The following is a 27,999-nucleotide window of genomic DNA, read 5'->3' as shown; positions in this document are numbered from 1 at the left end:
CTTTTCCGGAGATTTTCCAAATGGACTTGAAAAGAATCAATAAATAATTTTTTTTTAATTTAAAAATATGAAGGGTAGTATTGTAAATGTAGGGAGAATGCACATACCAAAGCGAGCATTGGTAGCAAGTCTGCTTGTGTTGAACATGCTCATGGCTACCCGTTTCTCGGTGTCGCGCTCAGTTCACCCAATATTAAGAAAGTCACCAAAACGCATATCCCAATTGACCTCAAAATATTTACACAAATCCCAATCCTGTCCTCTCTGGTCTTCTTCTTTCTCCTTTTGTCTCCAATCTCTTCACAAATCCAAAACGACCTCACTCTCTTTCTCTACTAGTTCTACTTGCCCCCCTTCTTCACTCTCTATGGCCGCCTCCGCGACTGCTTCTGCTGTTGATGACTTATCTCTCAAAGACAATCCGTTGTTGCAGGACTTTGAGTTTCCTCCTTTTGATGTCGTTAAGGCCGAGCATGTCCGGCCTGGGATTCGTGCTCTTTTGAAACAACTGGTACTGGATTTTTTTTTCTGTTTCTGTTTCTGTTTGTCTTTTTATTGCCTATTGATAATCAAGGGTATTTGATGTATCTGTTTTATGTTGGGGCTTTGATTGTTTCTATCGTGGGTTGTGATTGTAGGAAAGTGATTTGGATGAACTGGAGAGAACAGTGGAGCCGTCATGGCCAAAGTTGGTGGAGCCACTGGAGAAGATTGTAGATCAACTGACTGTTGTTTGGGGGATGATCAATCATCTGAAGTCTGTTAAGGACACTCCTGAGCTCCGTTCTGCCATTGAAGAAGTCCAGGTGTGTGTTTTCAAACACATCCATATAATATGTTTATATGTTTTCAACTTTGATTTTGTTGTCAAGACATACTACTTGAATTGCGTAAAGTACGTGTACTGTTTACAGTTTTTCTGAATTTTGGCTCTTAAATTGTTTTCATTTGGTTTGCAGCCAGAGAAAGTGAAGTTTCAGCTTCGTTTGGGTCAAAGCAAACCCATCTACAATGCATTCAAAGCTATTCAAGAATCTCCTGAATGGAATGCTTTGAGTCATGCTCGCAAACGTATAGTCGAATGTGAGTAAAATTAAATTATTTATATTGTGTACCTGGAGTAATTGCTCCTCTTTTGTCGAATTTGGATGCTTAAACTTGCGGTTATTCTATAATCTAAAATTATTATTATTGATACCTTGCTTCTATCTGGTGCATTTTGATTGGACAATGAAATTCACAAGATTTTTTTTTTACTTGGGATGCGATGCCTACATTCTACCTGAATTTCTATAACAATCATACATAACATTCATTTTTCAGATATTTACAGTGTTTGTCTTTGCTACTCTGGTAGTAAATAAGTTGACTGCTGATCTCCAGGCTCCAGCATACAGTTAATGTGTCAAAATTCGGACGAATGTATCTTGAATTAATGTTAGTTCATACCCAACCATTGTCACAAATCAGATCATGTTTTCATGAATGAATTTACGTTAGTGAATATATGTCAAGATCTTGAATGTTGGCTAATGCTCTAACAATTAAGATGGTTAAATTAAATGATAGATTGATACTTTTTAGCTGCTTTACTTGGGAAAAAGTAAATTTCCATTCATTTTTTATTTTCAAAATTTATGAGAGGTTGCTATGATTTAAGAACTTGATTTTTGGAAATTCATGATATGAGTTATTATATCTGAGACTTTATGTCTAACTTAGGAATGGGAGCCAAATGGTTTACAATTTGGTTGCCTCGTTTTCTTTAGTTCTCTATGAATATTGAAGTCTAACCTTGAGTTATTAGTCTAATATGTTTTATATTGGTGCCTGTGCAGCACAAATAAAGGAAGCGGTTCTCAATGGTGTCTCACTGGAAGATGATAAACGAGAACAATTTAACAAGATTGAGCAGGTTTGTTTCAAGTGGAAATTATTGATGCCCATACGGGATAAACTGAAAGATATTTTGCTTTGTTTGATGCCTTGTATTCGTATATATTCTGCTGTAAATTTCTATTTCAAGTTCTTGGTTGGCCTTTATCATTTCATAGAAAGTGCATCTTATGATTCAAATAAACATCTAGGTTGACTGTGCTTACCCTTACAAAACTTAATGCATTTTTTATTATGTGTGGAAGACAGTCATAGCATTAGCATGAAATCATATTTGATCTTTTTCATCTTAAGCCGTTCTTATCGTCCTACTAACAATCATTTATACATTGAACCATGATGGGGTTGGCCACCTGAATCATGCTTTCCTTGTCTAGAATTGTACGATCTTCAGTTGCTGTCATCTCTCCATTTTTCTTTTTTCCTTCCCATTTGGTGATTCTAATATTAATCCGACCCCATTCATGCCGAAAACCAATATTGTACTTATTTAGATTATGTATTTTCTTTTTCTTTTCTTCCAGAGTGAAAAGGATCACATTTAACAGAATTTTCCAAAACCTTATAATCTTTACTTATGTCACTTTGTTCCATTAAAAGTTGGCTGCTGAGTAAGCGATACTTTATTTTGAGTTTAAGTAAGGAGGCTTCTGTTCATGATCCTTGACTTGTTTAGTAGCCTTTTGTAAATTAATATTGAAATGATCCGCAGGAACTGGAAAAACTCTCTCATAAATTTTCGGAGAATGTTTTGGACGCCACAAAGAAATTTGAAAAGTTAATAACCGATAAGAAAGAAATTGAAGGATTACCTGCCACTGCTCTTGGTTTGGCTGCACAAACAGCGTTGTCCAAGGTATTTTATTTCAGAACCTAGTATTTTTTATTTTTTTTTCCTGTCTCTATTTTCATTCATCCAGTCTGGCTCAGCATATCTTATTGTACTATATTTTCACTTATGTATTTTCAATATGTAATAACAGGGGCATGAAAATGCAACTGCTGAGAATGGGCCATGGATAATTACATTGGACGCTCCAAGTTTTATGTCCGTCATGCAACATGCTAAAAATCGTGTTTTGCGTGAGGAAGTCTATCGAGCTTATGTGAGTCGTGCCTCCAGTGGTGATTTGGACAATACACCAATCATTGACCGAATATTGAAGCTTAGGTTGGAAAAGGCTAAACTTCTCGGTTACAAAAACTATGCTGAGGTACGAGTCTTTTGTCTTTCAAAACAAACTTCCTTTTGATAGTCTGACAGAATCAGGTATTATCAGGTGAGCATGGCAATGAAAATGGCTACTGTTGACAAAGCATTTGAGCTGCTAGAAAAGCTTCAGAGTGCTTCCTGGGACCCTGCAGTTCAAGGTATCTCCCTAGATGTAATTATTTTGTGGATGAAAGGATTTCTCCGTGTGTTGTCTTTTAGGTTTTAGTCCTTAAAGCTATCTCTTAGATATATATTTTTCTGAGGATGCAAAGGCTTACTCTCCATATCACCTTTGAAGCGTTACATAAAGCCTAGTTATCAGAAGGGTTTTATTTGGTAGGATTTACTCTTATTTTGGAAGGTGTTTGGTAAGTTTTTGATATTCTGGAAATGTTTATATTTTCATGCTAGTTATGACACACTCACATTTAGCTAGCTGGCTGGGTAGCTAATTGGTAGACCGATGGTTGTACAATATCATAAATTATTGCTTGTTTTGAATTTAGTAGGTGCACCATGACTTGGGTCACTTTTCCGTGGTATTGTTTACTGAGGATATCTATGTTTGATGCTCTGGTGACACTGTTATAAGTTATGAGGGTAGAAGTATTTTTCTTTTGATATATTTTACACATAATTTCATGGGTTGATCAAAATTTGATCTTTATTTGCAGACATGGAAGACCTTAAAAGTTTTTCCAAAAGTCAAGGTGCATTAGAAGCTGACAAATTGGACCATTGGGACATCAGTTTTTGGAGTGAGAGACTTCGTGAGTCAAAATATGAGATCAATGAGGTTGACTCTCTCTCTCTCCTCTCTCCATGCCACACACTTTTTGTTAACACTAATTCATTTCAGGCTTGTAACCCTTTACTGTTTAGATTATCTGCAAGTTGTGTGTCATCATGTGTGGGTGCACAATCAAATTTCCTCAGATACCTCAGTACATGGACACACTTATTTGTTCACTACTTTGAATTCTACAGGAAGAACTTCGGCCATATTTCTCATTGCCAAAAGTTATGGATGGCCTTTTCAATCTTGCGAAGACACTTTTTGGAATCGATATCGAACCGGCTGATGGTCTAGCTCCTGTAATAAATATACACAAATTTTTTCTTTGTTTTCTTGCTGTGACAGAGAATTTCTATTCACATCCTGCTTATGTGTGCTTATTGTTTAACAGGTTTGGAACAATGATGTCAGATTCTATTGTGTCAAAGATTCTTCAGGTAGTCCAAATGCATACTTCTATTTTGATCCATATTCCCGTCCATCTGAAAAAAAGGGAGGTGCGTGGATGGATGAGGTTGTTTCTCGAAGTCGTGTTCTGTCACGCAACGGTACTACGTCGAGGTTACCTGTTGCCCACATGGTGTGCAATCAAACCCCACCTGTTGGGGATAAGCCAAGCCTTATGACATTTCGTGAGGTGAGCATAAGCACTACTTTGTTTTTTTTTTTTTTTGCTCTTTAGACAATTTAAATTTGGGAATAAATTGGGTGAATCATCAGGAGCCTGTAATTTTTGACATGTCCAGGCCATGAACTGTTGTGGGGGCAGTTGGGTCAGAAGCAGTAGAAGTATATGTGATTAGCCAACTTGTTAGCTTCTTGTGAATTTCTTAAAACATCCAGTAGTGTATGGGTTTGCGGCTATGTTGTTGTTTCGCATGTAAATAGATGATTCAATTGTTGTTATTGTAAATATAAAGCTCAGTCCTTATGTTCACTTTATCTGCTAAACAGTTTCCTTTTCCTTCAGTAATATTCTCTTCCAATCCCTTCATTTGTCTTTTATTCTTCATTTTTATCATGTTATTGTTGAGAACAGTATCCATTATAGCCACTGTCATATTTTGTAACTGCATGCCCCCCTTCACCTTGGCCCTTTCTCAGTAAGAAGGCTTTTCAGTGGCGACCACTGCAGTCCAAGAACCCCAGTCAGCGGTATTGACCAGTGGGTGTTGCAGCTTTAACTTCATTGTAAATTATATTTTTTTCTAACACCTTGTGCAGGTTGAGACTGTTTTCCATGAATTTGGTCATGCACTTCAGCATATGTTGACCAAACAGGATGAAAGCCTAGTTGCTGGCATCCGGGGAATAGAGTGGGATGCTGTTGAATTACCCTCACAATTCATGGAAAACTGGTGTTACCATAGGTTATTTCTTCAAACCTAAGCCCTATTTATCATCCTTAAACTGTAGGATGTTTCAGATTGTAATTCAGTGATGGTTTTTTTTGTTTAAAGAAGTTTTTTTTTTTTGGCCGGGGGGGGGGGGGGGGCGCGGGAGGTGTAAGCAGCATTAGATTCAATTTGCTTGCTTGTATGCTTGGTAATGTTTTGTATTTCACAAGTATATTGTTGATTCATTTTTCCTATGAAAATTTGCATTTTCTGGAGCTCTTTGAGACAAATGCATAATTTTTTAAAATAGTTTTTCATTTTCATAATTGTTCTATTGTGGATTTGTACAGTGTGTGAGTATTTCTCATGGTTTTTCTTCAGGGATACTTTGATGAGCATTGCCAAGCACTATCAAACTGGAGAGAGTCTCCCTGAAGATGTATACTTGAAGCTGCTTGCTGCGAGGACTTTCCGTGCTGGCTCCTTTAGTCTACGTCAGGTTAGTGGAACATATGGTGCCCTATTTGGTATTGGATTTGGATACATATCTATATATTTCATACGATCTCTTTTAGGGTCTTGTTTGCCTTAGTAATGTTTTTTCTCTTTTAAGTAACACTTGCGCTGCTCTTATTTTTGTCTATGTTTTCATGAGTGGAGATCGTGAATTTTAGCAAATCTGTGTGTGCATGATGCACTGTTTTAACTCTTTTGGATTGTAATTTTCAGCTAAGATTTGCTAGTGTAGACTTGGAGCTGCATACAAATTATGTTCCTGGCGGGTCAGAGTCTGTTTTTGATGTCGATCAAAGGGTTTCGAAAAGAACCCAAGTGTTACCCCCACTGCCAGAGGACAGATTCCTTTGCAGCTTCAGCCATATATTTGCAGGTGTTTGTGCATGCTTAATTCATCTGAATTCTGTCTTCTATTTATACTATTTTGGTGTATGCTTTAATTGGATATTCCTATAATAATTATCCCTGTGGATATCAGGTGGATATGCTGCTGGATATTATAGTTACAAGGTAATCTTTTATTCTTGTGATCCTTGTCACTGTTGTCTTGCCTGCTAACCATGCAACCACACCCCTGCAATGGAAAAAAAAAAAATTGTATTATTCTCAGATGTTTTGGCATTACGTGGACCTCAATTGTATTCCTTCTACTTCTTTTCTTTTTAATGGAATCTGAAAGTATAATTTTCTATGTTGCAGTGGGCAGAGGTATTGTCTGCTGATGCTTTCTCAGCATTTGAGGATGCTGGATTGAATGACAGCAAGGTATTCTGGGGAAAGGAATACAGGACTATCTCACAGTCCTGCTTCATGCCTTGAAACTCAAATTTTCACTTATTAGATGCACTTCAAAATCAAATTTCCTTCTTCATGTAGCTTCTATGGTTCTACCTTATTTTTCATATTTGTACTTCTGATGCACTAGCCTAGGCCCTCAGAAAAGCTTTTGTTAGGAGCAGTTTTTCTCAATAGTTCCCGTCTACAGTTTTTAAAAGCTGTTCTTTATAATTATGTAGTTATATATTGCAACAGGCTGTCCAAGATACAGGGCGTCGGTTCAGGGAGACCATTCTTGCATTCGGTGGTGGAAAGCCACCATTAGAGGTTAGGCAACGCAAGCTGTTACAAATTTTATACATCATATCCATTATTCTATCGCATCATTTTCATCATTTGTAAAATAGAAAGCATTAAATTTGTTAATCTTGTATAGTATTTTGTTTTAGCCTACAATCCCATGTTATTGTTAAATGATGTCTTGTCCAGGTTTTTGTGGAATTCCGAGGGCGTGAACCTTCACCAGAGCCATTGCTCAGGCACAACGGTCTATTGTCAACAGCAGCCTCTGCTTAAGTTCTCTTATGTCGTTTTCTGTTCTGAAAAGGACGTGCGGCCTTGTTCTTTGTCCATTTTCAGAAGAAACAAAAAGAAAAGGGTATTCTTTTACGCCGTTCATAAGCTAAATATCGAAATGCTGTTGTAAGGGAACATTTTTTAGGGGCTATACTACCTGAAACAAACACATTTTGTTGCTTCTTTCTTCCTATGAAGTGATATACATTACTGTTCCCCAAAGCAAAACAAAAAAAAAGCGACATTCATTATACATGGATGGACTCAATAAAATTTCGCACAGCTTATGACGATGGATTTCTTTCAGATCTCACCTCAGGTTAATATTGTCACCTACTCCATGTGGGGAATTTGTATGCTTCTTTAGTACATTTTTTCCTTTTTCCCCTCTTAAGATAGCTGTGGCAGGAAGATAATCAAGCGGGAATTGCAGCAGATACACCTTGATACTTTAAAATTTATCTTAATACCCTAAAATTAGAATTTGCCAAAATTTTTATCAATACTCTTTAAAAACTGAGAGGAAATTATTAAACTATTCTTATTTAAAAACACTTCAACTCAAAGGCATCACTTCTGCTCAAACAAACAAAAACTCATCCTCCATTCTCAATTTCCTCACCAACATCACCTCTACTCAAACAAACATTCATTGTCCATACATATTAAATCGAACATCAATACGAGCAAACTGAGCTTGAGAAGGAGAAGATGCCACAACTGAGAAAGATAAGCCTAGTTTGTCACTACACAATCGCCGGCGAGAGTTAATCCTTTACTCCAAAATTGTTAGAATGTAACTACTTGAGGTAAGTAATTCCTTGTAATTAGTTTTCTTGTTGATATTTGGGGAAAAAAAATAAAAAATTAGGGTTTTATATTGAAAAAATAGATTAATTAGCTGTGAGTCTTTTATAACATGTTCGAAAACAAATTCTAGTTGTTTTGCTACATGCAAATTGTGAAAATGTGATGGATTATGCCGATTATAATTTCATCATATAACACACGACTTGGTCGTGTAAGGTTATATAAGATTCAAGTTTGTGTATTACACGACCTTCATGTATTGCACAATTACACGACCGTCATGTATTGCACAATTACACGACCGTCATGTATTGCACGATTACACTACTTTTATGTATTACACGATCTTCATGTATTACTTCTAAATAGTTTAGTATTGTTTTTTGAATTGATTAAGAATTGTTTCTTGAGATTTGATTTATTTTTATTATTTCTAAATAGCTGATTATTGTTTTTTGAAATTTTGATGAGATTTTAGAAACTCGCCATTTTTTAAGATGAAAGGAATTTTGTTTCCAGATTAAAGGGTAAAAAGTTCATCATTTCTCTAGTGTGTCTTTTGTGATATGTGTGTGTGTGTGTGTGTATTTTAACATCATTTCTGTAATTTAATTTTCTGTTTCTTGTCAATAGAATATACACATTACATTTAGTTTAATTAGGCTCACAATTGGGGATAATAAATTGGAATGGTGTAGATGTCTTATCTTGTGGAATGTCATCACTTAGAGATATCATAAATTTCCAATTATAAGCCATGGTAAGTCATGGTATGTCTACTTGAGTTCTTAGTGGAAACACTTTAATAACTGCAAATGATGTTTTTTTTTTGTGTATTTAATTGTAGTTAATTTCCTATAATTGATATGCTTTTTTCTTAATTGATTTTATGGAATTATTATATGCAGGCAGTCCTCATGTATGCATGTGCTTGGGAAGAAGAAGAAAGCACTTTCAAGATAAAAAAAGAATAAAATAATTTTAATATGTTTAATTGCGATGTTCATTAGCGTATCTTATCAAAATATTGAAAAATTTCTGCACTGATAACTTTGTTTATTTATACTAATGAATCTAATCATTTCTTGAACTGTCCGATGTGCAAATTTAGTTGACTTCCTGCAATTTATGAACCTAATTAACTGTGAGTACAAATTATACCATATAAAATACCATATATTTAACTGTTACTAAGAAATGTTTACATGCTTGCCCATAACTAGTACTTATAAACTGATTAAACAAAAAAGCTTTTCAAATGAAATCAATTAAGCTTGATTTCCCTTTATTGAAAAGGAGGATAAATCAATATTAACACGATACATAAATTGAAATCTAGAAAAATTAAGTTATTTCATAATGCAACAAATTTTAGTTGAAAAATTAAGTTCTTTCATAATGCAACTATCTTCTCCACCAATTCAGCATACGTTGTTGATCGTAGTATCATTATCCTTTTAGCCTTGGAATCTTTGAACTTATACTCATCATTTTGCTCAATCTATTCCCAATTGAAGAGAATAGGCGCATGTACCAAAATCATATCTGATGATACAATAAAAATAATAATATCAAATTTCATATATAAGTAACCACACGACCTACACGACTATATTACTTACACGACTTACACGACCTACACGACTATATTACTTACACGACCTACATGGCTTACACGACCTACATAACTGACTACATGACGTACACGATATCAAAAGGAATTTACAATGCGAAACATTTTCGCCATAAATAAATTATATTGCTGAAAAAATAATTAAACAACCTACATTGCATATATTTCTACATATAAGAAAAAAATTGTGAAAATGATTGAAAATAAAACATTATAATGTGAGGAAATTTTCTAAATTTTCTTAAAAATTAAAAAACTTAACATTAACATATCTTATTGAGTTGTTTAATAAGCAATGCACCTCCTTTCAGTTAAAGAAAGGGTAGAGGTTAAAGAAAAAAATACAAAATTGTATTTGTGTAAGAAATTATGAGAAATTTTAAGAGATTTAGAGAGAATTCCAGCGGTAAGAAGAGATGTGGGTGAAAGAAATATAAAGATAGTGAAGTTGAGTGAATTTGATGCATTCATTGAGGGTATTTCAGACTTTACTCACATTTTGAGAGAATGTTTCTTACGATTGATTTTCGTGACAAGATCCAAAATTTCAGATTATGCTATATCAAGCTTGTTTGACTAAAATGAAGTCACTTGGTAAGCGATTTTTAAACAGTTTTATTAAATTTCCTTAATTAAGAACGCAGAAAACTGAAACTATCAAACACATTAGAATTTTCCAAGTCAGCCAAATATTAAAGAAATTCTCAAAGATCAATGTCCTACCATCTTAAAAACATGTGGAAAACTCAAATAGACAAGGAAAGCTAACACATCTGCTTAAATAGCAAAGAAGCTTACGCATAAGATTTTAACAAAGCTTCACTCAAGTAAACGAACAAAACTGAAACCAAATATTCTAATAACCAAAATTGTAGACAAGACAACATCATGCACAGTACCCAGTAGTATTCTCTTGCTCCTCCATAGATAATTAAAAGAAAAAAGAAAACATAAAGCTATTACTAAATCATTACATCAGACATTGGACACAACTCAACTCACGGTTTATGCTACTGGAAGCTCAATACTGGTTGCCGTCGCTGGTGCAACATACACTTCTTCCTTCAGAGGGTGGATGGTAACCAGATCAGGCAAAGGTGTTGTTGGCCCTTGCTTGCCCTTTTGATCCCATTCAAGCATGATCTTCACCTTGATACCAAGCACACCCTGTCTCCATTTTAAGTGCAAATAATAAGATTGCTAATGCATTTGTACTTTGAAATGCAAGTATAGCAAAAACAAACCATAGTAATCGCCGTTACCGCTCAAGCACAATAACCGGCACAGAAATTAACATCACAAAAATTAAACTGACCTGTCTAAGAAGAACATGTCTTACAGCTGAGTCGATGTATTCATTCACAGGTTGACCTGAGGATATCATGTACCCATCTTTAAATTTCATGGACTTCGCACGTTGAGCCCGGAGCTTTCCACTCACAATAACCTTAGATGATACAAGAAAATTAAACTTTGAAATCGAAAACTCATCTACGCAAATAAACATGTAAAGGGTGAATAAGTACAGGCATACCTCACATCCCTTGGCACCACTCTCCATGATAAATCTCAGCACACCATAGCATGCCCTATATGATGATGAAATCACAAGTTGTCATACCAGGAAAAAATTGAAAAATAAGTAAAAGATTAAATATGCTCAACAAACAATTTTCTCCAAAACCTCACTAATTCCAAGAACTTTAAAGCATACATTGATAGCAAACAACTCATGCAAACAGCCATACAGCAAGGATTAACATCTCCTAACACAGTTTTATATCATTATGGCTTCTCATTCTAACATTGGAACAAAAGAAAGGCAACCATTAAATTTACCATCCAATCCGTTTTCGCAAGGAATAACACCATCATTCCTTGGTTTTTCAGGGAATAGATGAAATTTTATAGTCATCCTCCGACACGAGGAAGGTATCTGTGTTAACCAACTCGCTGTAAAGACGACTTCAACAAGTAAAAATTCATACCAGAGTACAAAAACAGTGTACCATATTGGATAAAGAGAAAACATGTAGAAAGTTTAAGCTTGCATGTGTAGCAATCCACATAACCGAAAAAGCAAAAGAGAGATAAAGAGATGTAAGAAGATTCAAAAGAAAAGACACCAACACAATTCTATCTCAGTAGTAATCTACCATCAATCCATAACTCCTTAAAGCCTTGTTACTCAAAATTTGCGATATGATTAATATCTACCTTCGAACAGCGAGACCTCCAAGAAGCTTGTATCGCAGAGACTCAGCCTGAGCAATGGCACAGAGACCCCTATTGTTAACTTTCTCAGCATATAGCTCCACACTATTCTCTGGAAACTTGAATCGTTTCTGAACAACAGAAGTAAGCTCCCTAATCCTTCTTCCCTTCTCACCTAACATAAAGAATATTTTCACATTAAAATCTCCACTCCGTTGATGAGAATACAAAAAATTAAGAAAGTTCAATGGAGCTATGAATGCCACATCTAAACATTTTTAATCAAAGCTAAGTATTAACAATTCGAATCCATTTCTTAAAACTCTAAAAGTAATAATGAGAATTTTACCGAGAACATTCTGAGTGCGAGTGGCCCTAATGATGATCTCAGTGCGCACAGGTGTAACCCTAACTTCGACACCAGAGTATCCATCTTCCGCAAGCTCTCGGGTCAGAACTTCATTAAGCTCCGCAAAGAAGACACCGTCGGCAACAAACTGGCCCCAAAACACGATTCGAAGTAAATCATAATCGCTTGGCAAATTGTTTAGATCAACAAGACCATCGAAATTAACAAAAGAGAAAATGATGTTCAACAAAATAGGAGATCCAAGTCGCATAATATTTCAATTTCATTGTGAACAAAAAATTTGGTCAAAAAAAAAATTATAGACGCAGAAACAGCCAGATCAGACTAAAGAAAAATGAACTGATATTCATACAACTTTTTTGGTTAGATTATTATGAAAGGAACCAAAACAACCGGAGAAAAAAAGAGGGAACTGACTTTCCGCTTCTTGCTAATCTGAGTAGCCATGTTTCTCAGAATCCAACACCGCTGCTGCTTCGCCGCTTTGGGAGTCTCTCACTCTTTAGTCCGTAAACCCTAATGTTTGCGAAAATATATACTCGCCTGCTTATATCCCAGTATGTTATAAATGTTATATGTTTTTGAAAATAAAGGGCAAAAAAAAAAGTAAATTTATCTATTATTGGACGGCCCCACGGCCACGCTGAAGGCTACAATTAGAAAATTGTTTATTTTTTTGAAACATTGAAAATAGAGGATTAAAATACATTACAAATTAAAATTCTTTTATAAAAATAAATAATGTGACTCAAAGGATTCACAAAGTAATTTTCAATTATATTTTTTTTGGGAATTCTAAAGATTAAAGAAAGTGGGAGGTTAAAAAATTCAATAACTCATTTAGGCTTTGAGAAGTGCCCACCCCTTTACTTTTAGTGCGCACCCCTATAATTTTATTAAACTAAAACAAATAACTGAAGTCACATGGCAGTCATATTATATTACCGTATCAATTGTTAAGAGAAAAATAATATGTATATTTAGAAGACTAGTAGCGCTTCCATCATAAATAGAATTGTCATTTACTGATTTTGAATTGTGAATTCCATCATCCCATTCAGGAATCAAAAATACAGTACATACAAAATTTGTATCATATCATGTCCACGAACCAATATTATTATTGCAAGTAAAATACAATTACACTGCGGTTTCGATACAAAAATAAATCCACAAGGAAGCCAAGCATTGCTTTGAAGCCATCTTTGTGCAAGTATTCCCCCATGATATCAGATATTACACGGAAAAACAACTCAATTTCTCAGGTCATGTAAAAAGTACTCGTGTAACACCACAAGCTACTGCAACTATATAAACACCTCGGTCATTTGTATTCAGAATTTCCAACTTTACATGCGCAAACATGCAAATCAGTTGGCAGCCTTTAATTTATTTGTTCTCTCCTTCTTGTTTTATCAAAAACTGCACTTCACTATAATCACGTGTTAGAAGTCTGAGTGATACAAACAGACTAGGCTAGAGTGAGTAATGGGAGCACGGCAGAGAGGGCATTCAGGCTTTTCATTGCACCATTCCATGATGCAGTTCCTGCAAATAGAGCATTCTGTAAGTAAAACTAAAGAGATTGGTGCAGTTCAGTGCCTAAAAATAAAAGAATATCAAGAGACTACCAGCAGAATACATGACCACAAGGAGTAGCTGTTGGATCTTGGCGATTGCTCAGACAGAGTGTGCATTTACTGACTCCAGGTGCAGCTTGAGACTGACAGACACAAAATAAAAGCTACAAAATTATTCTGCCTCATTCACAAATGAGATGAACATGATAAACTGTGAGCCCCACTGCACAAGTAGGAAATTTATACACTGAGCAAAGTGGATTTATCTTTTCATGCTGCAAAAGCAGGTTTTGGCATCATTTAGCTTTGTTTGACAAAGCCTGCATAACCAAAAAATAACATAGTGGATGGTCTAAAGCACCAACAGCAATCATCCATATAATATGCCCAGGGATCCGAAGGTCTTTTGGTAACAAGGAAAAGCATTTCCCCGTGTTACAGGTTAATGATGTAAACTATGCCCATTTGCATTATTATCCTGACAACTTGAAAAGCAAACCAGAATATAAATTACATTACTGCATTATTAAATTAGTACACTTGAGACACACCTCTGAAGTTGATGTGGAATCTAGGACCCAACCTCCCTTGTCACTCTCCGATGGTATCAAACTGCCTTCTTCATTTAAGACAGGCAAACCTCGCCCTACATAGTGGCAAAGAAAGCAGTTTTAATAAATCATGGGTAATCAATCAGTCACATAACACAGGAAAATCTCTCCATGTAGCCTCAATCTGACAGATCCTCATAAAATATTCCTACTATCAAAATGAGATTATATTGCTCATTTTGTTGTTTTGTTGTTGGCTATCTCAGGTGCTTCATTCATATTGAAATTCAAACAAGTTGACAATCCAAATTCTATCAACCCAAATTCTCAAGTTGGTGAATGCACAGACGTTTTGCAATTTGTCCAGTTTATTCTGCATGCAACTTAGCAGATTTGCTTAATTTGAAAATTCAAATGAACAAGAGAACATCTAGCATATGATGCACGAATTAAAGTAGACTTTCTTTGTTGAAGATGGCTCACTTTATCAGGTCACTTCTAAAGAAATTATAAGCAGTATCAAATATGAATTCAAAAGTAAAAACCTGTTGATGCTTGTTGAAACCCTAGAGATGTGTGATGAACTGAACTTGCAATAGAAGATAAATTGCTGCGGCGTAGACCTTCAGCAGCAATTATACAAAGCTGAATCAAAAGGAACACGCCTAATATTTGATATCTGCACCAGAAGGCAATAAACAAGTTGAAATACTTTGCATAAATATTTAACATTTGCTTGGAATACCGGGTGCTGATGCAAATTTAACTGCCAATTAGGCAAATAATGAAAACACATGAGCACACGGACACACACACACAAACAACAAACAGATTTAACAACAGCAACCCTACAAGTCCTTTGGAGCATTGCAATAGAACAGGCAAGAAGAATCACTTACCTAGGCCTTTGATTTGTTGGCTTTCCAATGAATACATAACGAATACCAGCCGTGCGTTTTGATATATGATAATATAGTCCTGAGAAAAAAAAAAAGAAATGTGAATACAGTTTCCATTCAATACCTAATCTAAATGGCACTGCTATATTTGAACCTCAAAAATCACCTTCAAAGTAGAAGAACATGAGGTTGGCACGGAGAACCAACTGCAAAAACTCACGTACTATAGGAAGCACCTAAACATTCAACAGTAGAGAACTCTCAAGTAAGAATGTATTACACAAGGTGTTCATATAGCAAATTACCAGGGGAGCGCAATCATATTATTATGCTGTCATGAGCGTAATATTTAGAGTTTCGGTAATACCATAGGCCATCTTCGAATCACATATAACCGAAGTCCATTTAATTTTTCTTTCAACCTTGATACTGCAGAATAAACACGAGGTGCAGAAGAAGATGGAGATTCTATCGTCTCTAAAGATTGATCTCGACTGCTCCCTGCAGCATTGTATCTATCAAATTCATCTGACTGAGATTCAGCAAGAGCAATCCCACGTGAAGCTACTCTAGAGCTAAAGAATGGCCGAGTCACCCATTTATTAATAAAATAGAGTACAAAGGAATTGATATAAACAACAAAAGCGAAAAACTAAGGACAATTCTAAACCTGATTCTTTCAGCTATGTAAGGAACTGCTGTCTGGTATACAATAAAAAGAGCACGCCTTGCTGGCGTTGGAGGGAGTCTTTGAGGACCTACAACCTAACAAAACAACTGTCAACTAATTTCTATCCTTATAAACTGCTTTAAACTAACCATGCTTAATTTAAAAAAAAAAATTCAAACAGAAGGACTACAAGCTGAATTTTGAACAGAAACTAAACCGATTGAAACCTGAGTAATGTCGCAGTATTCCTCTCCCAGTGTTTGCTGTCCGGAACCTGTTGTTAATACATAGTACAGCATCTGCCCGACCAGTTTTGTCTGCATTAAATTTCACAACCAAGGATAGCGATTGACTGTCAAATTGGGGGGGTTTCGGAAAACGGAGAGCTAGGAGCTAACTGACTCTAACCTCACTCTGATAAGCTACAGCAACTCTTGTACCGAAGAGTTGGCGAAAGGCGTCGCGGCAGGCATCGTAGATGAAAGAGGCGTACTGCTCGTCTTTCTCGGCAGCTCTCATTATTTCTGGCTGAGCCGCCGGTGGAAACCGCCGTGTCTCGCCTGAACCCATCTCTCGCTGGTGCGTCGCGTTTCTGATCGTTGATGATTCAGATGAGCGGATATCAATTACTACCCAGAGAGCTACGACGCCGTTCCTTTCTGGATTCCAAAACAATAAAAGTAAAAACAAGATATTAAAAGAAACATGCAGTTTAGAGATATTTTCCAAAACTTTAGGGGAGGTGTGTGGTGATTTCCATTTTAGTATATACTGATAAGCAAATCGTCGAAGGCATGAACTTTTTATTTTTTAAGCGACATCCAATTTATTAATATTATCCAATTTAAAAAATTTCATTATTAAAAGAGGAAGAAAAAATTTAAAGCAATACAAGGATTTTGACAAAATTAGACATCAGAATATCAGAAGTTAATTTCAAAAGATAGAGAGTATCACTGATATTAGGATAAACTCCAGGGATTGCGCATGAAAATTGATTTTTAAGGTAAAAAAAATAGGTGAATGAAATTCATCTGAAATGAAAGTAAAGTTCAGGTATAGGGTTGCACTATATTATATATATAATGTAATATATAAAAAATTTATGAATTGTTTAATTATAATAACTCAATTATTTTATATAGTATAATTTTTTTTTAATTTTAGATGATAATTTGAAAATTACATAATGGTACATATAATGTTAAAAGAGAATGACCCTCGGCATGAGACGAACAGAAATTGCGTTGGTGCGTAATAACGAGAGCTTGCCTTGAAATGAAAGATTTGTCTGATTAAAGTAAAGCTAAAAGAAAAATAAGCTTAGCCCAACCGGAAAATAAACTGCCGCCTTGACCCCAAAAACAAAAAAAATCAGACAAAGGAATTGAGAATGGCGAGAGCTGGAGGAATAACAAACGCAGTGAATGTAGGAATAGCTGTTCAAGCTGATTGGGAAAATCGCGAGTTTATCTCTCACATTTCTCTCAACGTTCGCCGCCTCTTCGAATTCCTTGTCCAGTTTGGTATTTATTTCCATTCTTCTTCTTTTCATCTTCATATAAATATAACTACTATGAGCCGATCGTTTGAGATAATAGTGGACCGTTTGAAACTTCTTAATATCCATTTCGTATTCAGATCAGATGGTTACAAAATTTATGCCCTTAATAATTAAATTTGTTTTATCAAGATTAGGGCTAGATGTCGATTGGAAAAAAAAAATCTGAAATTTTGACCATTGATTTACGTTTTCAGAAATGTTGAGGCACAACTTAAGCTTGTAATGTTCTTGCATGTTTCTGCACATTACTGGAATCTAATTTACTTACATGAAGCAACATATAAAGTTTGTTCGCTCATTAAATCCACATTGAGTAACTTTGAGTTGTAATTTGAGTCACTTTGGAAGTTACTCTGTCTGTTCTCATTTGATCTTCAAGGCGGTATTTGATTTTGTGCATGTGTTAAAGTGAGTTTGATTTGACTTTTACTTATTGGACCATTGTTTGATGCTAATTTAGAGGCTACAACAAAGAGCAAATTGGCGTTGTTGAATGAGAAGCTAGATACATTAGAACGTCGTTTAGAACTGCTCGAAGTCCAAGTGGGAACTGCATCAGCCAACCCACATCTTTTCACTACTTAATATTTTCTAGATCCTGGGATTTTAGAAAACTACCTTTCATGTAAGCACTTTGATATCTGTGATGTGAATGGGTTTCTTGGTCTTGATATCTTGTATTCCAATAGAGAATACTTGTATTTTGCGTAAATTCAGTAGTAGAAACTTTTCTTATCTATGTAACCAATTTTTTGCATGTATTACAAATTTATTGCCATATGCTATGTGTTTGGAGTTTCCAAACTATTTTTTTGGATCTTTGAACATGCCACGAGAGTATCACCTACTAAATTTAAATGGCATGTGGATCCTTACTTTTGAGATGTATAATAGTGTACTTAATAAATCCTTGTCATGTATTCTCTTTGTGAATCTTATGTATGGTGTTCTTCCTAATATTGTTCTCTCTTTTGATATTTGATAGTTGCCGAGTGCATGATTAGTTGCCAATGTCATAATGCATTTTTTTGGCGCTTGTTGCTTTTAACTCCTTTAACAAGAGCCATACTTTCCTCAATGCTCCCGTTGGTGATTGCCAGACATGCTAGTAGTTTTAAGTAGCTAACCTCTCATCTTGTTGTTACTTGGTGCCAACTGTATCTCTTAGTAAATTCATCTATCACCAAATCAATCTTCTCATTCCATCTTTCGTCAATCCAAGATCAGTGTCTTAGTCTTAGTTGTACTGACAATAGGGGTATGTTGTTTCAGGACTGTCAAGCAATCCATTTTTTTTTTTTTTAGTGTCGTCATGTAAAAATAATCATTCTGGGATGCTGGAAGTAGTTCTATTGTGTGAATTCCCTCAGTTGAGGTTTTACTATTTCTTGTATAGAAGAAATGGATGTTTTAGAAAGATGAGATATGAGAATCTTTGTGAGATGAACAGCTAGAGGTGATAACTTATGTTGATTGATGATTGGTGTTTGCTCTACTTTCAGGCAAATTGTACTTAGCTTTTATGGATGTTTTCCCCATTATGAAGCGGAAAGTTTTGCTTGTTTAGTTTGTCAATCAATGTGATGTCACTGGATTCCTAATCCTCAACATAATCCTGAGAGTGAATGGCACTGTTAATACAGTATGAAATTTTTTATTAGTATTGGCCAGTGCAAAGTTTTGCTCAAGCTGTAGAATTTTAGAGACCAACCTGCTGCGTTAGTGAGTTCTGTTCCACCTAGCTTTCTCTGCCTTCTTGAATGAATGACAAGTTCCTAGCCTAGGCTCATGTATTATGTATGCACCCCTAAATACTCGAGAGCAGTTCTTGGCAGCAAATATTGAGTACTGATGAAGATGGCGAAAAATTGAAAGTAAACATTAAATCAATGAAGAGCACCTACAAGCACTTTAACGGCTACTAATAATTGCCTCTTAATCCTCTTTTCACCAAGAGATGCATCATTTTAAATAATTTAAAAATAATTATTAGCAATGGCCTGCAGTTTAGTAAGTTCCAATATTATTGTAGAATTTATATCTCAAGCTAGATTGTCCGGGTAGCATCTCAGTCTCACTATGAAAAAGAAATGGTTAAGCGAATTCATTTGATTTAGTTCTGGAGTAGAACTCCATGATTAGAGAAATTGTCGTTCAGAGCGAAGGCTTCCAGGTTGAACTCTGCTTAAATTGTGACCAAGCTGGATTAACCGTGGACAAAAAAACCACTCCCCGTACTAATTAATATCCATCAAAAGTATATTTATATTTGCAAAAAGTAGATTCTGTGAACCTAAAAATGAATAGAGCAAGGGTACACAGCCTAGGTTTCCCACAAGAAAAAGCACCGGGGAAGTTTCCTCATTTTCTCTAATCATTGATCATATGACATGATTAAACTGATAATTTGCAAATTGGTGTTTATGTTTTCCGCCCATCAGCTTATGCTTATCTAGGCTCAGGAGGAACGATGGTTTGTGAGTTAACAAGTGATGATTCAGTTGCAGTAGGAGTAGGCGGTATAACAATTCTCCTGGAGTAACGAGCTGATCCGCCTATGCTGTATCCTCCTATGCTGTCTATGGACTTCATGTATTCAGATGCATTGTTCTCTATGATAAAAGCATCTTCAAGCTCACGGACAATGTCAACCATGCTTGGCCGATAAGCCGAGAAGGGCTCAATACATGCCAGTGCCACCTCCACCATTCTCCACATTGCCTCCGCATGGTACCCTCCCTTTATGCTGGGATCCACTATTTCATCAATCCTTGACTCCCTTATGAAGGGTTTCGCCTGCATTTATATCCCATTTGTTAGATTATTTCATCTACGCAACAAAGGAAGACAAAAATTACAAGACAATTCGTTTTTACAAACACATACCCACTCAACCAAACTCCACTCATTACGCGGTCTGCGAGTGTTTAGAGGCTCTCGGCCGCTGATAATTTCAAGTAGAACTACCCCAAAGCTAAAGACATCACTTTTGGCAGATAAATGCTGGGTTGAATAATACCTGAGTAGCATTCGCATATGTTAGGCAGATGATACGAGAAACAAGCAAATAAACTAGCTGGGCAGTGATGACATTTCATTGGCACGTATTTAGTTGCATTGAAAAAAAAAAAAACCCCCCCCCCCCCCCCCCCCCATTCCACAGTGATTAAAGAAATTGAGCATGGTGTTAAATGTTTATATCATTCTAAGAAATTATCAATGCTTACTCTGGATCCAGATATCCAGCTGTTCCTCTTACTTCCAGAGAAAAACCGCTGTCCCCTTCTTGAGGAGCATATTTTGAGAAACCAAAGTCTGCCACTTTGGCACACATGCTGTGATCCAAAAGGATATTGCTTGATTTTACATCCCTATGTATGACACTTCTTCCAGCAAATGTGTGAAGATACATCAAACCTGAACAATGAAAACACTCATAAACGTCTGGTTTTCTCAATTTTGGGATCAGCAAAATGTGGATCAACGAAATGATTTTATACGTCAAGTTATTTTCATATGCATCTTGTTTTTGGTCGACGATCAATTAGAATATCACTTACCTCGAGCAGCCCCTAGGGCAATGGAAAGTCTAGTTGGCCAGTCCAGAGTTTTCCTTGTTGATGCTTCCCCTGTAAAGAATCTGTTATCAGCAAGTGATGAAGAACAAAAGAAATCAACCGAATAGGCTTTCGATGAAAATTACCATAAAGGCGATCCTGTAGAGAGCCATTGGACATGAAAGGATATACAAGGATTTGTTGGTCATTTTCACAACAATAACCAAGAAGAGGCACCAGGTTCTCATGCCGAATAGCTGAGAGAAAATTTAACTGTAGGATAAGATTAATAAAGAGTCGTCAGAAGGGATATATTCAAGTCAAAACCATATAAAAAGAGAGAATGAATCAGAATTTCATTGAAAATAAATACAATGCAATATAATTTAGAATGTACAAGTGGTAAATATAGGAGGATGAGGGATAATTTATAACAGGTCAGCTCCATGAGCCAAGAGAAATTTGGGGTGTCGATTAGGCAGTGAATGTTGATATGCATTGCAGCATGGAAAAGTCTAATAAGCACAGCTCTAAGGAAAGACTAATTCACCTCATTTTCAAATTCTCGAGTTCCCTGGGTTGACGTGGATGACCGGACCTTCACTGCCACTTCTTGACCATCAGGTAAAGTCCCCCGGTACACTGATCCAAAGCCTCCTTCACCAATCAATGTTTTATACTGCTGGGTTGCAGCTTCTAAATACTGCAGACTAAATATCTGTACAGGCATTGGCTTCACAGGATCATCCATGCTGTCTATTGAGAATACTAAATCTGCATTATATAGAGAATCTTCATCAGAATGCTACTTCGCAAATCAGAATATGCACGAGATAAATAATTGAATCTACTGAACGCCAAACTGGACAGTGATCACATTTTGAGCAAATATAGACTTCCATAAATTTCCACAGATACAATGATCCTTGTGACTGAGTGAAAAAGAGCTTCTCATTTCTGGCTGAGTGACAGTATATACTTTGATCTATTCTAGTCGTCTCAATGGAAATAAAATTCTTTTCTTTCATGCACCCATTACAAAATGAGACTTAAAAACATGTTGAGATCCATGTTTCGGCACTTTTTTTACATGTACTTGTGCACCTGAAGCGGTGGAATTAATTTTGGCAACAGAACGTTCAGTATAGATGATATGTTCATTCATTCTTTTAATTTAAATCGTGTCCGCAAACTCATGAAACTATCAAACACTAGCGTCTCTGATTTATAAATTACATAAGTAGAAACCACAATTTTCTGATATTAAAAATCCATAGAGCAGAGGAAAAATCAAAGATTGTAGCAGATGAGAAAATCTTGTTTTAGCTTCTAAATTTGAAATTGAAAATGCATTTAGTTTTGCCTACATCCTAACCAGATATGTCGGATTTCATTGAACAAAAAGGTGATCGAATTACTCACTCTTTGTCATCGGGTATCCTTTCCCTTCTAATTTTCCCCCGGCAATAGATTTTCTTTTGTAAAAGCAAACTACAAAGATCCCGACTGCAACGGTAAATAGGAAGGTTCCACATACAGCAATGCCTATGAGAATTCCTTTATGTGTTGATTTTTCACTGCCACAAAATCCCCGGCTGAAAAATAGATGAAGAATAAATCAGTTTTATTTTTTCTCTTGTTCCCCCTTTTCATATCCAACTTTTAGACATAAGAAGTAGAGTTCATACTCTGTGGTTAGCCTTGAGCCATTAAAGGTGGAAGGAAGATCTTTATCCAAATGAGGATTGCACCCAAAGTATCTGAAAGAAGCAAGTCTGTAAGTACCAACCAAGACCCAGCTTTCATATTACTACTTTATTTATGAGAACACAATATGTATTAAACAACTCACAATGTTTTCAAATGAGGAAGCAAGAAAAGAGAGTCTGGAAGCCTTCCCTCAAGATTATTGTGACTCAAATCCCTGATAATCAAGTGTAAATCAATCAAATGATGAATCATATGCCAAACTACTTGCAGATTGCTCTATAATCTAAGTGGAAGATGCAAAATATTGATAAATAGTCAATGTAACATGAGACTAACAGCTAAAAGATCCATAAGAGGAGCAAAATATTGATAAATAGTCAATGTAACATGAGACTACAGCTAAAAGATCCATAAGAGGAAATCTCCGTAAAGTAGGATATACAAAATCCTGACATGACTAATGTACAGATAGAATTTAAAACTCAAATCATACAATTTCTCTAGGTGGGTCAGCCCAGTGACACCAAGAGGAAGTATCCCTTGAATTTGACCTGAAGAAAGATCCCTGCAAGATAATAATGAGCCATACAGATTAGTATTTAAACAGGTACATACAGTAGAAAAATTTGGAATCACCCACGTAAGTTCACAAGATAAAAATAAGCACGTCATATTCACAGTGAACCCAACTTCCAAAATCTCCAGAAGATGAATTAAAGAAAAGAACTTACAGCCCAGTGATGGCAATGGAACCATTTCTTGTATTGCAGAAAACACCTTGCCATGTACTAGGACGGCAAGGGTCTCCTGACCAACTCTCCAACACTCTATTCTCTTTGTTATATTTCTTCAACTCATCCCTCACCTTCCTTATCACATTCACTGAAAAAAAACGAAGTCAGAGAAAGAAAATGACACCTAATAAAGATTGTGTGCGGGAAGCAAGTATTGGAGATTACCATCTGCTTGGTTAGTCTCTTGAACCCATTGCCGCACCTGCAAGATTTCATAAGCGTTACAAATGGGTCCAAACACAGACCCATTGATGACATTAACTAAGGTCAAGTTGAGAGACCCATTTGCAGTGACATTCAGAGCAAGCTTTGCATAGTTGGACCCTTGAACCAAAATGTCAAATTTCTCCTTCTTCCTCCCATTGTTTATAAGAATATCAAACACCCTTTGCCCTGAAGACTTGACAGAGTCATTGAGTTCAAGAAAGTAGAGAATCAGAGTGTAGTTGTAATCCCCTGAATCAAGGTCAGTGTGCAGGAACGTCAGTCTGTTCGGGTCAGTTAAAGCAGTTTGTAGAACCTGGAGAGGCACTGTCACTTTAGCATTGTTGTCGGAAATGTTGGTAGTGAATGATGTACTGAAAGTTGTTGGTTCAGGACTTAATTTTGGTATCCAAATTCTGTCAAATGGATCATCAGGGTACCTGAAACTGCCAAATATCAAGTAATAGACATGTCAATTTGAGTGTAAATTGCATTTCCTTGGGCCTTGTAAGGAAATTAAGCAGATACCTTACCTTAACTCATTGTCACTTCTCCCCAGATCATATCTACCAACCAATTTCAAAACATTAGCAGATTGCCCAGGTAGATACTCTGTATCATTTAGGGGCCTTACTTCAAGCCCTGAAATGTAAGGGTCACCGTCCTTCTTGTCTAAGCAGAAATCAATGTAATCATTAGCAGCCTTAAAAATTCCCTCTACCACGGAGTCCTCTGTCGAATTCACCAAACTTAGCGGTGTGACACCAACCAGAACATTAAAGGATGAAATCAAAGGTGTCTCCACATTGTCACCATTAAGGAATGTGCCTCGTATCAAATAGTCTTGACCCTTAATTGTTGACAAGTTATAACATCTTTTTCCTGAATCAATGCCAAAATCTAGAACTCTATCATAAAATTTATTGTTCACAGCCGGCCTTGTAATGGCGCGGCAATCTTTTTTATCAGGGAACCAGGCGTCGTCCGGTTTCCAATTTACAGGGGGATATTTTCCAATAAAATCCGAATCGGCACAGCATGCTATGCTCACAAAATCTGCCAACAATTTTACATTTAAAAGAATAAAAATCTTAAGTCAGCACGTACACTAATAATGACTTTGAAGCAATATTAGCCCTTAAAGATCCCATCATATTATTGATTCCCTGAGTAAGTATGTAAAGATCGCGTCCAACATGAACAAATATAAAGTTATTCTTAATTATGGTTTCACATCCCAGCATATAAGATTTCCATTTTTAATCATCACTTTTCCAGTGGATCTGTTAAATGTTTTACGCGAAATTGTTTAGCTAATGAATGAGAAGGATCATTCTGCCTCCACCTAATTAAGCTACTGACGTGGGACTTAAAATTAAATTCAAGCAACATAAATCTTTGGATCAAATTGCATAAAATTGAACTGAACTAAAATTAATGAAAAGGAACAAAAAAAACAAAATTATCAAAGAAATTTAGTCAGCTGTCCATCTGAATTCTTGTGAACGAAGTAAGCTCATATACTGACCTTTTTGTGCACAAGTAGATCGTATTAGTACGATGAAGCAAATGATTACAAAACAGTCAACACGTCTTACAATCCAATCCTCCAATCTCTCCATCATCAACTCATCTTAAAAGGCACACGCCGCCCCATTGAGTTATTAAACTCATAATCAAACCAGCATGCAAATGCAATATTCTTGTATCAAATATCCAATAACTCTTGAAGATATTGATCAATAATTACTAGGCTATCTAGGAGCCCTTATGGATGAATCATTAATCTTGGACCCACGGCGACTAAAGAGCATCACAAATGCCAGAAATTTTTGAAGAAAACAGAAAGTTTTTGTTTGAAAACTTGAGTTTGACTTGCAAAAGCTAGGAAATTACCGGAGCGTATAGTGTGGGAAGATGAGAGAGCGACGTTGGAATTAGAATAATACAAAAAAGTTGATAATCAATTTACATGTTAATTAAAATATTGCTATTAATAGTGTTATTAATTTATGTTTCGGTAGTGGAAAGTAGTCAGCATCAGTGTTATAAAAAAACTTAAAATATTAAGGCGGAGCAACCCTTCATCCTCGACCACTTTCGTCTTTCTTCTTGTCAGTTACCATGCATGCAACATCATGAATATGGCTTTTAGCTTCTCTTAGTAATACTCCAATTCATAAGTTTTATTCAAATTTATCCATGTTTGGTCACGTTAATAAACAAGACTCCAAGTTGCATGTATCATATAAATTACAGGTTAAATAAGTTTAATGAATACAGTGAAACATGATTTGATAGAAAGTAAAAATTTCTATAAATATAACTCGAATTTAACGTTTGTTCCCAGCGACCGGCAGCCCACTTTTCTGCAGTTATTTATGTTAATTTTTCAAGAAGTTGAAAAGGGATTAATCAGAAGCAATCACTAATCACCTTCATCAGTTGCATACTCATAGATCGCATAGGTAAATATAATTAATAATTACTTCTTAGATCTTTTGAGGAGTAATGCCAAATAATTTAACAATTTTTGCCAGTACATCATGTAATTTTTATTATAGGCCGGGGCAAAGATCACGATTTGTCCCATTAATTTCAAAGAAAGTGACGATTGTGAGGCTGGAGTTTGACTATAATTGATTACGAACAACAAGCTTTCTCAAATGGAGAGATGAAGTATATATGATCGTGATTAGATTATTCGCCATCATCAAGGATGAATAACATACTCCATTGAGAGTACTTACAGAAAGATCTTAAGCGAAATGATCTCCATCAAGTCAATATACCACTATATACGTAATCATCAAACCTAGTAACACATATCAAAATAAAATGTATAAAAATGATTTTTAATTTCATAATTAGTATACAGTTGACAACATCATCGCCTAAAACTTTCGAGCCAAAATTTAAAACTCATGCAAATTGTTTGTAACTGTTCTGCAAAATTTAGATTAAAATTAATTACAAGAAACTAATCCTACACACACGCGTATGTTTAAGTTAATTATTTACGTATGTTATAATGCCCAATATTGGAAGTGTCAATGTCCACTACCATTTACAGACAAATGATATGAGTTGTAATTCCCATTAGCGGAGGTGGCAAGAGATTGGAAGCTATGTGTTTTCCAGATGGGAAGAATGAGATGTTTCTGACATTTAGTGTCTCTTTAGTCTTTACTTGGTCATGCCAACAGTTGTTCTAGTTACCTGCTCGAAGGTTCGTAGCAAACAGGCAAACCAAAATCCGGTCATTACAAAGCTTCGTAAATTCATGTAATTAATTAACAGTCTGCGTTTCAGTTGCTGATACATACTGACTGATTATTATTTTTAAATTGTTAGCGATTTCATTTACTTGGTCTTTCTGATTGCTGACTTTAGAAGCGTGTAAATAGGTTTTGAGAAGTTCAATTTGACTTCACACCTCACTTTATTAATTATTATTATTATTATTATGGAATCGCAAGGTAAGTAATCATTGTTTTAAGTCTCCTCATGTTAAGTATAGGAGTAAAATTTCTCTTAATTTAAGAGTAGATCAAAATATTTTTTCTGCTATATTTGGTCTTGATAAACTCAGGCGTTTATAGTTTGAAGATTCGTCAATAAACAGCCTAATATTGTGTGTGTTTTTTTTGGTGGGATGCAAACAGCATAATATTGTTAGTTAACAGAATTAAGGTAATATTGGATCCGTTCTTGAAGGGGCTCTAATTATAATCAATTAAAGATATGCTCAGACCAACTTGTTAAGAAGAGAAATGTAATAGACCAGAAATATTCTTCTAGTCTTCTAATATGAGTTTAATTGTCTAGAATGAATAAGTTTGTTATTGGTGATTAGTATATTTATGCTGTTTAATCACCTATATATATGAATATGTAATATCATTTTATATCCAAGACTTAAAGGGTGCAAAGATGAAGCAATTGTATAGATGATTGATTATGACCAAATATCAATTATATGAACAATAATCGATCTTTAGTCATCATCAAGGAAATTCACTTCATTGGAATCAGTTGTCAATTCTTTAAATAGTAATGCTAATATTCAATATTTAAGTCCTAATTTGAGTCACAACAAATGTAGCATCCCTTCATTGGATAGTGGTTAGGTAATTTACATGTTATAAAATATATTGTCTAATAAAAAAATAACACATGGCATTGAGGATTCAAATATTGAGATTCCTAACATTATTGTTCTCTAAAAATACCTTCCACTAATCATAATTCAAAAATTAAGGAAGAGTATCCATATATGCCAGTGCAATCTTCGTAAGAGAATTAAAAGGTCATCACTTGGTTAAGTTTACT

General features: G+C 35.5%; 5 protein-coding genes across 6 annotated transcripts; 2 read left to right on the top strand and 3 right to left on the bottom strand.

Annotated features, from left to right (window-relative positions):
- Positions 1-40: 40 nt before the first annotated feature.
- Positions 41-7,404, top strand: LOC102622997 (probable cytosolic oligopeptidase A). Its single transcript, XM_006466290.4, has 17 exons — positions 41-511; positions 639-806; positions 960-1,083; positions 1,839-1,915; positions 2,609-2,752; positions 2,880-3,110; positions 3,177-3,267; positions 3,784-3,905; positions 4,097-4,204; positions 4,297-4,542; positions 5,130-5,275; positions 5,624-5,741; positions 5,972-6,131; positions 6,237-6,268; positions 6,458-6,523; positions 6,791-6,862; positions 7,025-7,404. The coding sequence occupies exons 1-17, from the start codon at positions 68-70 to the stop codon at positions 7,109-7,111; spliced, it is 2,436 nt and encodes an 811-aa protein (XP_006466353.3). The 5' UTR covers positions 41-67; the 3' UTR covers positions 7,112-7,404.
- Positions 7,405-10,305: 2,901 nt separating this feature from the next.
- Positions 10,306-12,724, bottom strand: LOC102623282 (40S ribosomal protein S3-3). Its single transcript, XM_006466291.3, has 6 exons — positions 12,556-12,724; positions 12,118-12,265; positions 11,772-11,943; positions 11,089-11,143; positions 10,870-11,001; positions 10,306-10,721 (listed from the first exon to the last, which is right to left on the bottom strand). The coding sequence occupies exons 1-6, from the start codon at positions 12,583-12,585 to the stop codon at positions 10,560-10,562; spliced, it is 699 nt and encodes a 232-aa protein (XP_006466354.1). The 5' UTR covers positions 12,586-12,724; the 3' UTR covers positions 10,306-10,559.
- A 512-nt stretch (positions 12,725-13,236) lies between these two features.
- On the bottom strand, positions 13,237-16,654 carry LOC102623582 (peroxisome biogenesis factor 10). Its single transcript, XM_006466292.4, has 10 exons — positions 16,247-16,654; positions 16,066-16,155; positions 15,839-15,933; positions 15,536-15,743; positions 15,335-15,404; positions 15,169-15,247; positions 14,815-14,948; positions 14,270-14,364; positions 13,770-13,861; positions 13,237-13,686 (listed from the first exon to the last, which is right to left on the bottom strand). Exons 1-10 carry the CDS (start codon positions 16,406-16,408, stop codon positions 13,584-13,586), a joined length of 1,128 nt encoding a protein of 375 aa, XP_006466355.2. The 5' UTR covers positions 16,409-16,654; the 3' UTR covers positions 13,237-13,583.
- Positions 16,655-17,076: 422 nt separating this feature from the next.
- On the top strand, positions 17,077-18,335 carry LOC102623875 (protein BRICK 1). Its single transcript, XM_006466293.4, has 2 exons — positions 17,077-17,364; positions 17,863-18,335. Exons 1-2 carry the CDS (start codon positions 17,232-17,234, stop codon positions 17,985-17,987), a joined length of 258 nt encoding a protein of 85 aa, XP_006466356.1. The 5' UTR covers positions 17,077-17,231; the 3' UTR covers positions 17,988-18,335.
- A 1,273-nt stretch (positions 18,336-19,608) lies between these two features.
- On the bottom strand, positions 19,609-25,624 carry LOC102624165 (nodulation receptor kinase-like). 2 transcript variants are annotated; one of them, XM_006466295.4, is made up of 14 exons: positions 25,196-25,624; positions 24,201-24,723; positions 23,629-24,107; positions 23,401-23,551; positions 23,163-23,234; positions 22,812-22,883; positions 22,648-22,719; positions 22,382-22,554; positions 21,510-21,733; positions 21,106-21,232; positions 20,963-21,031; positions 20,630-20,819; positions 20,289-20,421; positions 19,609-20,198 (listed from the first exon to the last, which is right to left on the bottom strand). In XM_006466295.4, the coding sequence occupies exons 1-14, from the start codon at positions 25,290-25,292 to the stop codon at positions 19,851-19,853; spliced, it is 2,730 nt and encodes a 909-aa protein (XP_006466358.2). In that variant the 5' UTR covers positions 25,293-25,624; the 3' UTR covers positions 19,609-19,850. The 2 variants fall into 2 exon arrangements, with proteins under 2 accessions (XP_006466358.2, XP_006466357.2); XM_006466294.4 differs by having other exon boundaries at positions 23,629-24,113; positions 25,196-25,623.
- Between the last annotated feature and the right edge of the window lie 2,375 nt (positions 25,625-27,999).

This window comes from Citrus sinensis, chromosome 7 (assembly GCF_022201045.2).
Source record: "Citrus sinensis cultivar Valencia sweet orange chromosome 7, DVS_A1.0, whole genome shotgun sequence".
NCBI classification, from domain to species: domain Eukaryota; kingdom Viridiplantae; phylum Streptophyta; class Magnoliopsida; order Sapindales; family Rutaceae; genus Citrus; species Citrus sinensis.
Note: the sequence above shows the minus strand (reverse complement) of the source record. Positions and strands in the feature narration are given on the sequence as shown.

What these genes read in the sequence shown, in the direction of transcription:
- LOC102623582 (XM_006466292.4), bottom strand. Translation starts at nt 16,408, where the DNA reads ATGGGTTCAGGCGAGACACGGCGGTTTCCACCGGCGGCTCAGCCAGAA. An exon ending in AATACTGCGACATTACTCAG is followed by an intron (nt 15,934 to 16,065) that starts GTTTCAATCGGT and finishes TTGTTTTGTTAG; the next exon opens with GTTGTAGGTCCTCAAAGACT. An exon ending in CATGTTCTTCTACTTTGAAG is followed by an intron (nt 15,248 to 15,334) that starts GTGATTTTTGAG and finishes TTTTTTTCTCAG; the next exon opens with GACTATATTATCATATATCA.
- LOC102622997 (XM_006466290.4), top strand. Translation starts at nt 68, where the DNA reads ATGAAGGGTAGTATTGTAAATGTAGGGAGAATGCACATACCAAAGCGA. An exon ending in GTTACAAAAACTATGCTGAG is followed by an intron (nt 3,111 to 3,176) that starts GTACGAGTCTTT and finishes AGGTATTATCAG; the next exon opens with GTGAGCATGGCAATGAAAAT. An exon ending in CTGGATTGAATGACAGCAAG is followed by an intron (nt 6,524 to 6,790) that starts GTATTCTGGGGA and finishes ATATTGCAACAG; the next exon opens with GCTGTCCAAGATACAGGGCG.
- LOC102623875 (XM_006466293.4), top strand. Translation starts at nt 17,232, where the DNA reads ATGGCGAGAGCTGGAGGAATAACAAACGCAGTGAATGTAGGAATAGCT. An exon ending in CGAATTCCTTGTCCAGTTTG is followed by an intron (nt 17,365 to 17,862) that starts GTATTTATTTCC and finishes ATGCTAATTTAG; the next exon opens with AGGCTACAACAAAGAGCAAA.
- LOC102624165 (XM_006466294.4), bottom strand. Translation starts at nt 25,292, where the DNA reads ATGATGGAGAGATTGGAGGATTGGATTGTAAGACGTGTTGACTGTTTT. An exon ending in AGAGACTAACCAAGCAGATG is followed by an intron (nt 23,552 to 23,628) that starts GTAATCTCCAAT and finishes GTTTTTTTTCAG; the next exon opens with TGAATGTGATAAGGAAGGTG. An exon ending in TCTACAGGATCGCCTTTATG is followed by an intron (nt 21,032 to 21,105) that starts GTAATTTTCATC and finishes GATTCTTTACAG; the next exon opens with GGGAAGCATCAACAAGGAAA.
- LOC102623282 (XM_006466291.3), bottom strand. Translation starts at nt 12,585, where the DNA reads ATGGCTACTCAGATTAGCAAGAAGCGGAAA. An exon ending in TCGCACTCAGAATGTTCTCG is followed by an intron (nt 11,944 to 12,117) that starts GTAAAATTCTCA and finishes TCTTTATGTTAG; the next exon opens with GTGAGAAGGGAAGAAGGATT. An exon ending in GGAGGTCTCGCTGTTCGAAG is followed by an intron (nt 11,144 to 11,771) that starts GTAGATATTAAT and finishes ATCATCATATAG; the next exon opens with GGCATGCTATGGTGTGCTGA.